Source organism: Lycium barbarum, chromosome 4, assembly GCF_019175385.1.
Source record: "Lycium barbarum isolate Lr01 chromosome 4, ASM1917538v2, whole genome shotgun sequence".
Taxonomy (NCBI): Eukaryota; Viridiplantae; Streptophyta; class Magnoliopsida; order Solanales; family Solanaceae; genus Lycium; species Lycium barbarum.
Window position 1 is genome coordinate 144,553,925 of NC_083340.1, and position 13,702 is coordinate 144,567,626.

At 34.1% G+C, this 13,702-nt stretch overlaps 1 protein-coding gene across 3 annotated transcripts; it reads left to right on the forward strand.

Annotated features, from left to right (window-relative positions):
• Positions 1 to 5,377: 5,377 nt before the first annotated feature.
• On the forward strand, positions 5,378 to 11,658 carry LOC132636813 (probable glycosyltransferase At3g07620). Of its 3 annotated transcripts, XM_060353843.1 has the most exons (7): positions 5,394 to 5,433; positions 5,547 to 5,599; positions 7,350 to 7,734; positions 7,990 to 8,490; positions 8,588 to 8,718; positions 9,520 to 9,868; positions 10,652 to 11,658. In XM_060353843.1, exons 3-7 carry the CDS (start codon positions 7,414 to 7,416, stop codon positions 11,318 to 11,320), a joined length of 1,971 nt encoding a protein of 656 aa, XP_060209826.1. In that variant the 5' UTR covers positions 5,394 to 5,433; positions 5,547 to 5,599; positions 7,350 to 7,413; the 3' UTR covers positions 11,321 to 11,658. The 3 variants fall into 3 exon arrangements, with proteins under 3 accessions (XP_060209825.1, XP_060209824.1, XP_060209826.1); XM_060353842.1 differs by having other exon boundaries at positions 5,378 to 5,599; positions 7,338 to 7,734; XM_060353841.1 differs by having other exon boundaries at positions 5,378 to 5,599.
• The last annotated feature ends 2,044 nt before the right edge of the window (positions 11,659 to 13,702 follow it).

The following is a 13,702-nucleotide window of genomic DNA, read 5'->3' on the forward strand; positions in this document are numbered from 1 at the left end:
AGACACTTGAGAACATGTGTTGGAAAATCATACTTAGATGCTCGATTAGCAGTCGGACTTAAAAATACACCGACCGGCGCTAGTAGTGTCGCTCCCGGTGGATCCGATGGGGGATCTAATATGGTCCAACAAACTTTAAATCCTTCTAACCCCGCTGTCACTCAAATTGCTTATAATAAAGATAGAGATCATGAAGAACTAGCTAAAATGGTTGCGGTTTGTGGCTTGCCTTTTAGTTTTCCTTCTAACCCCGGTTTTGTGCATTATATTAGAGCTATGTATAACCCTACTTTTCAAGGCATTCCTAGATCCACTGTTAGAGCCTACGTTTTTAAATTTTAAAGTGATTATTGTCAATATATTCATTGTGTGTTCCATCACTTAGATACTAGAGTGTCTGTCACTTCTGATATATGTCGCAGTGTTAATAGCAATGATTATTTATGTGTTACGGCACATTGGATTGATCATAATTGGAATATGCAAAAGCGTATACTTGGTAATAAATATATTGATGAGAAAAAAACAGGTTCTTATATTTCTACAAATGTTCTAGACATTTTGAAATTATATGGTCTTCTTGACGAAGTATTAACAGTTACATGTGATAATGCTTCTTCCATGACTAAAAGTGTTGAATTTATGGCTATAAGAATTTGCCCAATTAACCTAGATATTTTTCATGTCCGATGTGCATGCCATGTTTTTAATTTAGTTGTAAAAGATGGTCTTGATTTATTTGAGGGCTCTCTACAAAAAATACGATATGCTAGTCAATATATGTTTAGCGCTCATAAGCAAAGTAGAATTAATTTGTTTAAAAAATATTGTGTTGAGCAAAATTTGCCTGTTAGAAAAATTCCAAAAGAAGTTTGTACTAGGTGGAATTCTTTATATGAAAGGCTACTTGTTGCTCACCAATATTTTTTTTTTTTTTGCTCACCAATATCAAAAACCCCTTCAATATGTTTTTAATGCACATCATTATCATCCCCATGAACAAATACAAGATAGTGATTGGAACGAAATTGAAGGACTATGTATTTTTTTAGAAAAAATTTATATTGCAACAAAAACATTTTTCGGTCAATACTTGTGGACTTACAAAACTATTTGCGGAATATAGAGAATCAAACGAACATGAGGAAGTCGTTGATGAAATGATTCTCAAATTTAAAAAGTATTTTGTCCTATTCCCGATGTTTATTTGATTGCTTGTATACTTGACCCGTCTTTAAAATTAAGAGGTGCTCAGGGACTTGTTGACAAAATTTATTTGCAGTTAGATATTCCTCCAAACGAACATTCAAATGTTGAAGAGTGTAAACGTAGCATAGAATTAAAAGCTAAAATAATGTATAATAATTATAAATCTTTGGAAAGTAGAAGTGGAAATCAACGTCCTTCACAAAAAATAAGGCTAAATTTGGCATTAGAAAATTTGATAGATCAATGGATGCTACATGGCTTGGTATTGCTTCTACTCAAAATGAAAGTGATCTTGAATCTTATCTTAATCAGGGATTGGAAAGCAACATTGTGGACGACGACGACAATGAAGATATTTTAGGATGGTGGAGGGAGCGTGGCAAGGCATTTCCATTACTCTCAAAAATGGCTCGAGATATCCTAACTATTCAATCATCATCAGTAGCTTCAGAGGTAGCTTTTAGCGAGGCAAGATTTCAACTCGGAGACCGCAAACATTCAGTAGCACAAGATAGCTTGGAGATTTCTGTCTTATTCATGGATTGGATCAACGCAGAAAGAAGAAATTAACCAAAATTAACCCGTCAAGAAGAATATGAAGAGATAATCAACACTAATAGCGATGATGGCATGGAACTTATTGATCGTCAAGCAGATATGCCAATTCCAGAATTGGATGCAACGGAAGCGATACGAATTTAGAAAAAATGTGCATAGATCCCTACAAGTTTTAGTGTGATAATTTATAATTAACTACTTAGATGCCTAGTTAAAACAGAACCCTTCCTAGAAGGTGGTTGTGTAGATTAGGTGATCTTATTATAACTTAGAGGCCTAATTGAAAAAGAACCCTTCCTAGAAGGTAGCTGTGTAGATTAGGCGCTCTTCTTGTATTTGAGACTTTGAGTCAAGTTTTATGAAATTTAAAAGATCTATTTTGAATAAATAAACATAAAGTTCTTACTTGAAATTGTTTTTCTTTACATAACTACAAAAAAGAATGCAATTCTTTATAAAGATTGTAAATACTTGAAAATATATTTAATATTATGTAATAAATTAATAATAACAGCCCTTAGAAGTTCAAAAAATAGCCGTTGTTAAATACATTTAAAGACTTTAAAGTTATAAGTTATAAAAATTAAATAGTTCTTACTTGAAATTATTTTCTCCTTTTATAAATACCTAAAAATAAATCCAAGTCTTTAAATTTTTTATAAAGACTTGAAAATTTAATATTAACTAATAAGTTAAAAAATTAGCCGTTATAAGTTCAAAAAATAACTGTAGTAAAATAAACTTAAATGATTTAAAGTTAAAATTATAAAAAAAAACTGAACTATAAATACCCCTCCATCCTACTTCATTCTTCACACAATTATCTCTCTACCTCAACTTTAAAACTCAACTATTCTACTTCAAAGTTCAAACTTTCATGGAAAATCCTCCTCCTCCACCTCCTCCTCAAAGAAGAAGTTCTTGGGTATGGAATTTTGATGAGCGGGTAGACGAAGAATAAGTGTGTTGTAACAAGTGTCAAAAGTTGTATCGTTATCCGCTTAATCCCCCGCCATATATGTTTGGGGGGGGGGGGGGGGGGGATACCGGACCTTTAAGAAAACACATGAAGAAGTGCCACAAAATAAAAGATGAACTTTGAAGTTTATCTGTATCAATGTTAAGTGTTAACCGTTTAATTTGTATGTTTTGAAGTTTTATGATTTGCAATGTGTTTACGTTTCGTTTCTATGTTTTGAATTTTAAATTTGCAATGTATTAGCCGTTTATATGTTTGAATTTGTAATGTTATCAATTTAAATGTTAAGTTTGAAGTTTTATATTAAATTTGTGTCTATTTAGTACTTTAAATAAATTAAAAAAAGCCCCCTCCAGCTCCCCAGGCCCGTCCCGTCCCGTCCCCCCTTGGAGTGGGACGGGACTGGCCCCCCAAAAAATCCCCTATAATCCCGTCCCCCTAAATCCCCCTTTAAAAAGTCCCCCGTCCCGTCCCGTCCCGTCCCGTCCCCCCAGAAAGTCCCCTACCGTCCCCGTCCCGTCCCCTTCGCCACCCTGAGGGAGAAATTCCTATACAACTCCATTTCTTTTTGTTTTTTACTTGGTGTCAAGGATCTGTTTTGGTTCCGATAAATCTGAATTTGCATAAATAAGTTCCATAATAGAGTAAAACGATCTATCAAAGATGACTTTTTTTTTCATTAATTGAATAGGAAATCTTTAATTAAAAATAAAAAAGGTTCCTAACACTCTATAAAAATGAAAGAATACTTAGGGCCCGTTTGGACATGATTTCAGGTTGATTTGCAGTTGAAATTTTGTTTGGACATTAATTTGGATTTTTTAAGTTGTATTTTTCTCATAAACATGAAAACCCCACAAATTGTGAAAACTATCAAAACTTCCCCAACACTTATAAAATCTTACCAAATGAGCAAAATTATAGTCATAAACAAAATATCGGAATATCCTAATAAGGCGCTACATTAATAAATTACGTATCTCCATATTCCCTTTTATAAATAAATTCTCGTGATTACATGTTATTATAAACTTTCAAATACACATAATTTTAAAAGACCCACTTTACAAAAATCAACAATAGTAGTAACTAGCTATTTCTTTAATCTAATCCTTCTGCATGGTACAAACAATCTCTTCACGTCATGCATGAGTCTTTTTTTTTTAGAAAATATAAAATGATGGTTTTTTTTTTTACAAAATATAAAATTATGGATCAAGTTTTACATTTTAAAAAAATTGAAATCATGATATGGAATCCCAAATTACACTTTATTGAAGAATTTGAGAGAATCATGATATGAAGTTGAAGTTGAAATTGTGTACAATTGCATAAACAAACACGGATTTAAAATCAAATTATGAAATCATGATTTCATATCGCATGGGTCACACGCCACTTAAAACTCTATCACGGCCATAGGTAGGTTGAACTCAGAGGCGGAGCCACCCTATTAGGAGGGGGGTCACGTGCCACTGCTAACCTCGGAAAGCATTGTATATATATGATGTATATACCGTAAAAAATGTATGTATATTTAAAAGGACACATCTCTACATTGGTGCAATTGGTTATTGGGCCCCGTATGTCCTTACATGAAACCTAGGTTCGAGCCTGTCTATAGCAGTTTAGTTTTTATTTTTTTGTTGAGTTTGTTTTGTAAACTCTCTACAAATAAATTAATAAGCCACAACTTCTCCTCCCCCCCCCCCCCCCCCACCACACACATAGAAAAAAAGAAAAAGAAAAAAAGCCCCAAATCAAATCTTTTCCCCATTCTAAGCACATTCTCCTTCTTTCAATATTGAAGTTTATACTTTATACTATTTTACTAATACCTTATCGTAATTATTAAGTTTTCAAAGAGTTGCACGCCAAACTTTGACAGTAACAATTGACATGTCACATATTAAGGCATTTGGTCATTAATGCCCCCTCTACGTCAAAATCCTAGGCTTGCGTCTGATTGAACTGATAACGAACAATAATGGCTACTAGACAAAGATAGTCTCTCTTTTGACAAAAGAAAACTATACTATGATTAAAAAAATATCTCATGCAATATAATAATCTGATTAATGAATAAAAGATACTCCTTCCGTTTCAATTTATGTGATGTTATTTGACTAGACACGAAGTTTAAGAAACAAAGGAAATCTTTTGAATTTTGTGATTTAAAACAAGTTAAAAATATTTGTGTGGTTATAGATTATCTCGTTAATCGTAAACAGGGGCAAAGTTAGAGGGTGCCGAGGTTGTTCACCCGAACACCCTCGGCAAATAACTATAATGTATATGTGAGGTAAATTTTTTGTGTTTATGTATATATATTAATTTTTGAATACCCTGAATAAATGTAAAAAATTAGCTCAAGCGATCCATGGTGTTCAAATTATCTCTAGCGTCTTAGATTCGATTCCCATCAATAACATTATTTTTTATAATTACCTTTTGTTATTTTTTTCGAATCTCCTAAATAAATACTGGATCCACAACTAATCGTAAAAGGTAAAATTTAAAATTAAATTATTATTAAATAAGGAAATCCTTTGTCATTGGAACTATTGAAACCGACTAAAAAGAGAAGTGACCGGTATAAATTTTGACATAGCGATTACCTTTTAATATGAGCAGTCACTTGTTCTAACTTTGATATACTAAAAAACACTAGCATTGAGTTACTAAATGTAGAAAATATTGGATTTTGATTCTTTAATCCATTCAACTTATTAATATTAAACCTTTTCAACTACTCCAAGTTATTACTCTAAAAGTTTCCTTTTTTTTTTTTTCTTGACAGTTTTGGTGGCCACTACCGACACTGCAGTTCACTTCAACTCTTCTTTTTGTTGGGTAAGGCTTCATTGCATTATTTTTCTTGTAGAAAATGGTGAAGTTTTTTTTAGCTTTTAATTACTTTTACATACATTTAAGAGATACCTAGTTGTTTGTTTGGTTCTTGGAGTTGGAGCTTGATTTGAAGCTAAATATTGTGCTTGAGTTGATCTTATTTTAGCTTCTCTTTTTTGCTTTTAGTACCCTTTTATACTCATTTTAGTGAAGTTGTTTCTTCTTGGAGCTTGAATTTGAAGCTAAAAACTGTGCTTGAGTTGATCAAAGTTTAGTTTAGTTTTTTTTTTTTTTTTAAGTAACTTTTATGTTCATTTGAGAGATACCCAGTAGTTGTTTTGGTTCGTGGAGCTTAAATTTGAAGCTAAATGTTGTGCTTAAGTTGATCAAAGTTCAGCTTTTTTCTTGCTTTTAGTAACTTTTATGTTCATTTAAGAGATACCCGTTTGTTGGTTTGGCTTATAGAGCTAGAATTTGATGCTCAACATTGTGTTTGAATTGATGCTTTTAGTAACTTTTATGTTCATTTAAGAGATAACCAGTTGTTTGTGTACTCATAGAGCTAGAATTTGGAGCTAAACATTGTGCTTGAGTTTATCAAAATAGCTTCTTTTTTGCTGTTAGTAACTTTTATGCTCATTTCAGAGATACGCAGTTGTTGGTTTGGCTCATAGAGCTTGAGTTTAAAGCTGAAGATTGTGCTTGAGTTGATCAAAATAGCTTCTCTTTTGCTTTTATTAAGTCCAAGATTAGAGATAACCAAGTCGTTGTTTTGGTTCTTGGAGCTTGAATTTGAAGCTCAATTTTGTGCTTGAGTTGACAAAATTTCAGCTTCTTTCTTGCTTTTACTAACTTTTATGTTTTGGTTCTTGGAGTTTGAATTTGAAGTTAAAGATAGGGCTTGACTTGATCAAAATTAGCTTCTTTCTTGCTTTTTTGAGCAACTTTTATGCTCATTTTAGAGATACCCTCTTGCTGTTTTGGTTCTTAGAGCTTGATTTGAAGCTAAATATTGTGCTTGAGTTGATCAAAATTAGCTTGTTTTTTGCATTTATTAACTCTTAAGTTCAAGATTAGAGATACCCAAGTTGTTGTTTTAGTTCTTGGAGCTTCTTTTTTTTTTTTTTTTTTTTTTTTTTTTTTGGTGGAGCTAGTATTTGAAGCTAAAGATTGTGCTTGAGTTGATCATATAGTTTCTTTTTTGCTTTTAGTGACCTTTATGTTCACATTTAAGAGATAACCAGCTGTTGTTTTGATTCTTGGAGCTTGAATTTGAAGCTAAAGATTCTACATTTGAGAGCTCAGTCAAGCTCCTTTGTAGTAGATAGTTCAATTTCAGTACCTCTTGAATATAATGTAAATGCATATTTTCCAAAATCTATCTTTATGTAGAGATAAATGGGATACTTGCCTCTAGTTTTTGTACCTTAAATCTCTTTCAAGAAAATGTGTAGTTTGAGTGGAAGGCAGTAGGCGCGTCCAAAGCATTACTTGTGTTTAAGACCGATGATTACTTCTTCTCTATGCATCCATGAATAGTATCAAGCATAGGCGGAGGTAAAATATTACTTATGGGTTTGGACCCTGTATTGTATTAGGAAATTCATTAAAATGGTATAAATACTTAATTGCGAACCCAGTAACTAAGACGAGCTATGCGTTCGATGGCAAGTTCTGAACCCGTAAACTTTGAATCTTGGCTCCGCCTTTGGTATCAAGTAAGAGGCTTTAGGAATTTTAGCTTTTTATGCAGGAAAACATGAAACAGATATTTGAATTGCCTTGACGAGCTATTGATATTGAAGTGAACTTTAAGAATGAAGTACCGCGAGGAGCTTCAGTATTTGCGTCAAATTGATAAAAGGAAATGGATTTTGATAGTGGTGTTGGTGGCTGTGACTCATTTATTTTGTCAGACGTTGATGCTTCCTTATGGAAATGCCCTCTGTTCTCTGTTATCGGAGAGCAAGATTCTTCTACCTGAGAAGATAAGTTTGTCGGTTACAGAATCTCCTGTCGTGGAAAAATCTGCAAATGTTGGTGACAGCCTTTCAAATTTCGATAATGCACATGTGTTGATTGATCGTGTGAAAAGTACAGATAAGGGTGATGCAGGTGAAGATGGCGAAATCGATGAGGTAATGAAGGAATAAATATTTTATTCATAAACTCAGTAAATGAATGTGCTCTACGATTTTCTACTTCTCTACTATGTGAAAATAGCTAGCGACACCCTATTTATAAGAGTGCAAAACCTAGTTTATCTAGGAACTAGAAAATCTATTCCTATATTATTCAGACTAAAAATCTTATTTAGAAATGAATTTAACAAAATACCAAATCTTAAACAAATTTGGGTTTCCTACTTCAACTTTGAATTATCCTTTCAACAGGTAAAACTGCGTAGCATTCATTCAGTTGGTAAAGCGCTGGATAATGACTCTGATTTTGTTGAAGATGCAACTATTGAGAACGATAATCTATTTGATGAAGTCGTGGACATGGATGAGGAAACTACAATGCTGAAGAACGACGAATCTAAACAGGACCTTTCTTTAGAGCAAGTTGTAAAACCAAATGGTGAACTTTCAGCAGACTCGGAGTTAGATGCAAATAGAAATAGCGTGCTTAATGATACTAAAGCTGCGAGTCTAACTAACTTATCGTCTGTGGTTGCTTCAAACCATCTAGATCACTTGCCATTGGTTACCATAAATGAAAGAAACTTCATTTATACTGATAATAACAAGTCTTCAACTGGAGATTCGACTCAACTTCTCCAAAGAAGTCCAGTAAAAAAGAAGATGAGATGCATGTTGCCACCGAAAACAATTACTTTAATTTCTCAGATGGAAAGGTTACTAGTTAGGCATCGTGCTCGTTCACGTGCTATGGTATGTTTTTCTTCTCCTGCTCAAGGTGGTTGCTTCTGTCTACTGTTGAGTGTTGATGGAATTAACTGTCCTCCATTTTGTTTAAATTGGACTGCAGAGACCTAGGTGGTCCTCAGAATGTGACCGTGAAATTCTGGCTGCTAGATTGCAGATTGAAAATGCTCCACTTCTGAGGAATGATCGAGAACTTTATGTTCCCGCCTTTCGAAATGCGTCCATGTTCAAAAGGTTTGTAGCTGTTTAGCAACATTTTGATGCATAATGCCAGATGATATTTTCTACATTAGTTTTGCTATGTTGCCCTCTTGCATAGAAAGAGAGTAAAAGTCCTTTAGTTATCCACTTGACCATACAGTGTGTAAACGTATACTTCGTATCTATATTTGTAAACAGAATGATGAGTATCATTTTACATAAAATACTTTGAGAAAATAAAGTAGTGCCAAGAGTGTATCCTGCATAATCCAAAATGTGATTTACTCATGTGTATAAGTTGTTCAAATTTGTCAAAATCACGTGTCAATTCTGGCCAGTTTTTTCTTAACAATAATCTTCACTAATTTGAAAACACTGATGCATTATTCTGTCTAGAGCTCAATTTGAGCCTACTGGTGTGTACTATTTCTCTTAACGTTTGTTTCTTTTTATATATTCAATATGTGAGTCCTTTTGTCTACAATGTGCACAATGCTACAATACATGGAGCTACTGACTAGACGTTGGTAGCAACTTAATGTACTCCCTTCGTCCCAGAAAGAGTTACACCTTTTTATATTTAGTAACATTTTAGCTTTAGATTTTCCACTTTACTCTTAATGAGATTATTTATAGCCAGACAAAGATGTATGGCTTATTTTAGACAAGTTTCAAAAGTCTTCATTTCATTCTTAAAACTCCGTGCCCAGTCAAACACTTCACATAAATTGGGACAGAGAGAATATGTAAATGTGCTAAAGTTTAGAAAATCTTGGGTTTGAGAAATTTCTGCTATTTTTGATTTTCACTTATGATGCCTCCTTGGATTTGCAGGAGCTATGAACTCATGGAGCGGATTCTCAAAGTTTATGTCTACAAGGAAGGGGAGAAGCCCATTTTTCATCAACCAATAATGAAGGGATTGTATGCATCCGAAGGATGGTTCATGAAACTAATGGAGGGAAACAATAAGTTTGTTGTGAAGGATCCCCGAAAAGCTCACTTGTTCTACATGCCCTTTAGTTCAAGAATGCTGGAGCATTCTCTTTATGTGCGTAATTCTCATAATCGAACAAACCTACGCCAGTATTTGAAAGAATACTCAGAGAAGATTGCAGCAAAATATCGTTTCTGGAACAGAACTGGTGGGGCTGATCATTTTCTCGTTGCATGCCATGACTGGGTAATGTTACCGTTTCATTCTTTTTTCTTAGGCCTAATACATCGACAACCCCTTAAACTTGCCAGTAAATTTCATTTAGACACTCGAACTACGGGTTGTTCCAATTGAGCACCTGAACACATAATAATGTGTTCCTATTAGACACTTTGGGTTCAAATTTTGGAATTTTTTTCGCGTATTCTCAAATGTATATATTAGGTAGTTAAGTTAACCACATAAAATATGTCATCTCCTTTAATTATACACTTCAGTCTCAATTGAAACAGGCCTGAGGTTTTACGGCTTATTGAGGCTGATGCACTAAAAGAGGTGACATTTTTAAGTGGTTGACTTATCTATGTAATGGACACTTGAGAACACTTCCAAAATTTAAACCGAAAGTGTCTAATAGGAACACTTTATCATGTGTTGAAGTGCTCAATTAGAACAAGTTGTAGTTAGAGTGAATGAAATTTACTGGCAAGTTAAAGGGATTGTTGATGTATTAAGCCTTTTTGTTAACTTTACATGTATTTCGTGTTATCCACTATGCTTTGATGATTCACTAAATGAGTTTTTAGCATTTTTTAGGTAAATTTTGCATTGAGATACTATTGGTAAGATGAGCAGTTAGAGAGAACTGCTCAGTTAGTTCTTATTGAAAGATTATCGAAAAGCAATGTATTAAATTTGGGTATGACGATGTGTTATATATCTCTTGAAGATCACCTTTTTCTATGTAATATTCAAGTTAATTACCTGACATTGTTCAACATTTGTTCTTATAATCTTGTTTTATCACAGGCTCCTTATGAAACGAGGCACCACATGGAGCACTGTATCAAGGCCCTCTGCAACGCGGACGTAACATTAGGCTTCAAAATAGGAAGGGATGTGTCCCTTCCGGAAACATATGTTCGCTCTGCCAGAAATCCTCTTAGAGATCTTGGAGGAAAGCCACCATCTCGAAGAAAAGTTCTCGCATTCTATGCCGGGAATATGCACGGATACTTGCGTCCAATCTTGCTCGAGCATTGGAAGGACAAAGATCCTAGTATGGAAATCTTTGGTCCAATGCCAAGTGGTGTTGCTAGCAAAATGAATTATATCCAGCATATGAAGAGCAGCAAGTTCTGCATCTGCCCGAAGGGCTACGAAGTCAACAGTCCAAGAGTCGTAGAAGCCATATTTTACGAATGCGTGCCAGTCATTATATCGGATAATTTCGTGCCTCCCTTTTTCGAAGTCCTGAATTGGGATGCATTCTCGTTAATCCTAGCTGAGAAGGATATTCCGAACTTGAGAAGCATACTTCTTTCCATACCGGAAAAGAAGTATCTCGATATGCAACTAGCTGTCAGGAAGGTTCAGCGTCATTTCCTTTGGCATGCAAAGCCGGTAAAATACGACTTGTTTCACATGACACTTCATTCGATTTGGTATAATAGAGTTTTTCAAACGAAAGCGAGATGACAACAGCAAAGGATTGGTAGATTATGGTTATAGTTTCCTATTATGATGTTCAGACTCTTAAAAAATGCCCCCAGGTGTGTGTCGGATCCTCCAAAAGTAAGTGTATTTTTTGGAGGATCCGATACGGGTGCAAAATTACTTTTGGAGAGTTCGAACAACATAGGTTTCCTAGCCTCCAAAAGGTTTGTGACAATTCTGAGATAAGCTTTTTGGAGGAACTGTTACTTTGTATATTGTAGGTTGTATTTTTTTTTTTGGTACCACAATGTGCTTGTTCAAGAAAAATATGGACTTGAAACTTTTGGTCTATTGAAGCTGTGGTGTTCTTTTCTTAACAACCTTCAGATTTATTAGCCACAAAAAGAATCAGAAGCATGTGGACATATGCTCTAAATACAAGCCAAAAAATGGCTATTTGTGGAAATTGGAACATTTGCGCAAATAATCCCATTTGCGCAAATAGCAATTTTTAATGTTATTGAAATTTTGTTCCCTTAGCTCAATGGGCTGAATGAAAAATTTATCCAACAGCTGTTGAATGAAACTTACAGCACTGTACTAACTGGAACATAATTTAAAGATAGACCTCGAAAAAGACCAGATAATCCAAATAATCTGTACAAATCAGCCAAGACTTAACACAGGAAAAGGCCTGGCCCATAAGACAACAGACGATTTGCACTCATATCCACTCTTACTGGTATTATTTAAAATATAGCCACATATAAAATTAATGGACATATATATCCACTTCTTATTTCTACGAAACCAAACTAGAGAATGCTCTACAGAATGCTTCGAAGAATCCAATTTCATGAAAATAAGTACAACTGAGGACTTCGAAAACAAAAATAGATACGATAGAATACTAACGCACGCTACCAGGATTAAGCCAATAGTAAAATTCAAAGTCCGACAACCTATGGTACTTCCCGTTCTTAATAACAACACTGGTCATTCTTCAAACTTCAAACCGTAGATTTGAAGCCTAGCAGTAGAAATTTAAAACTTCAGACCAATAGTCTAAAGTTTGAAAAGTTATTGAAGAAGAAGAGCAGCAACAAAGTGACTAAATTTTAAATACATTATAAATTATGGCTATGTTTTAAATAACACCATTAAAGGTGGTTAACTAGTGTCATTTCTACCTAAGACAACAACAGTACTACAGTCATGTAGACCCAAAATGTCTGGAATAGGGTAAGTTTGGTACAAGGATCCAAACCAAATCAATATTATGTGTGCTGATTTTAGGCAATAAAGGACGAGGAGAGGACAATGATAGAGATGAATATAGGGTTTCAAAATGACAGCTCTTGTTCTTCCATAAATTATGATAGGGAGATAGGTAACACGGGTTATAAATTGTGGTCATGTTATTAGTTGCGGAGCTATTGTTATTCGATGAGTGTCAGTTAATACCCCTTCGTTAGAAAATTATATTGTATTTTGGCATCATCATGTGTTTAACTCTTCGTATATTGATTTGATTCTCCTTAGTGAAAATTCTAGCCCTGTCACTGAACTCTGCCAGATATTCAACTTGCTAAAAATCTTATTATAGAAAGATCATTAGTAAAGAGTTTTTGTTAATCATAGTTAACGTCATGAAGAAAACGCGACATAAAAATCCGACTAAACAACAATGAACGATCATAAAATTCAAACTCGTGATATTACGGTTTGTTATAACATCTTGGTCATTGGAATGTACAACCTCTTAGCATAATGGTCAGAAAAATTCTTGTACCATCCAAGATAAAAATTATAGCTAGCTAATAAATAAAGGAGCATAGAGTGTCGTAGAGGGAATAGGAGTGTCGTAGACTTGAAAGCTTGATCTACCGGCCTACTGCTCATTTTAATGCCTTTCGTACGTTCGAGCAGAGACAGATTTGTAGTATAACGAGTGGGTTTAAATGAACTCGTAATTTTGGTTCATCATACACTTTATATGTGTTAAAACATACTCCTTTCGGATAAAAAGGAAGGTTCACTTAGTCTTTTTTGGGTCAAAAGAGTGTTCACTTATTAAATCAAGAAAGAATTAATCTTATTTTTTCATATTTGCCCTTATTAAGTGCTATGTGATCAAATCATAGTACCTATTTAATCAGGGGCAGTTTAGTGAAATTATCAATTTTTTCTAGGAGTTAATATTTTCTTAAGGGGTGTGCAAATAGCTAAGTGGACACTCTTTTTGATCCGGAGGGAGTATTAGATAGGTACAAATTTAGAGATGGGATCAGAATTTTCACTTTACAGGTTCTCAGAATGACGACTTCAAGGTAATAACTAGATCCTAAATTTAATATTTGTAAGTATCCTGACACAAATATAATGTTTGCGCAAAAGTTATATATTGCGTTCCGCAGAACCCGT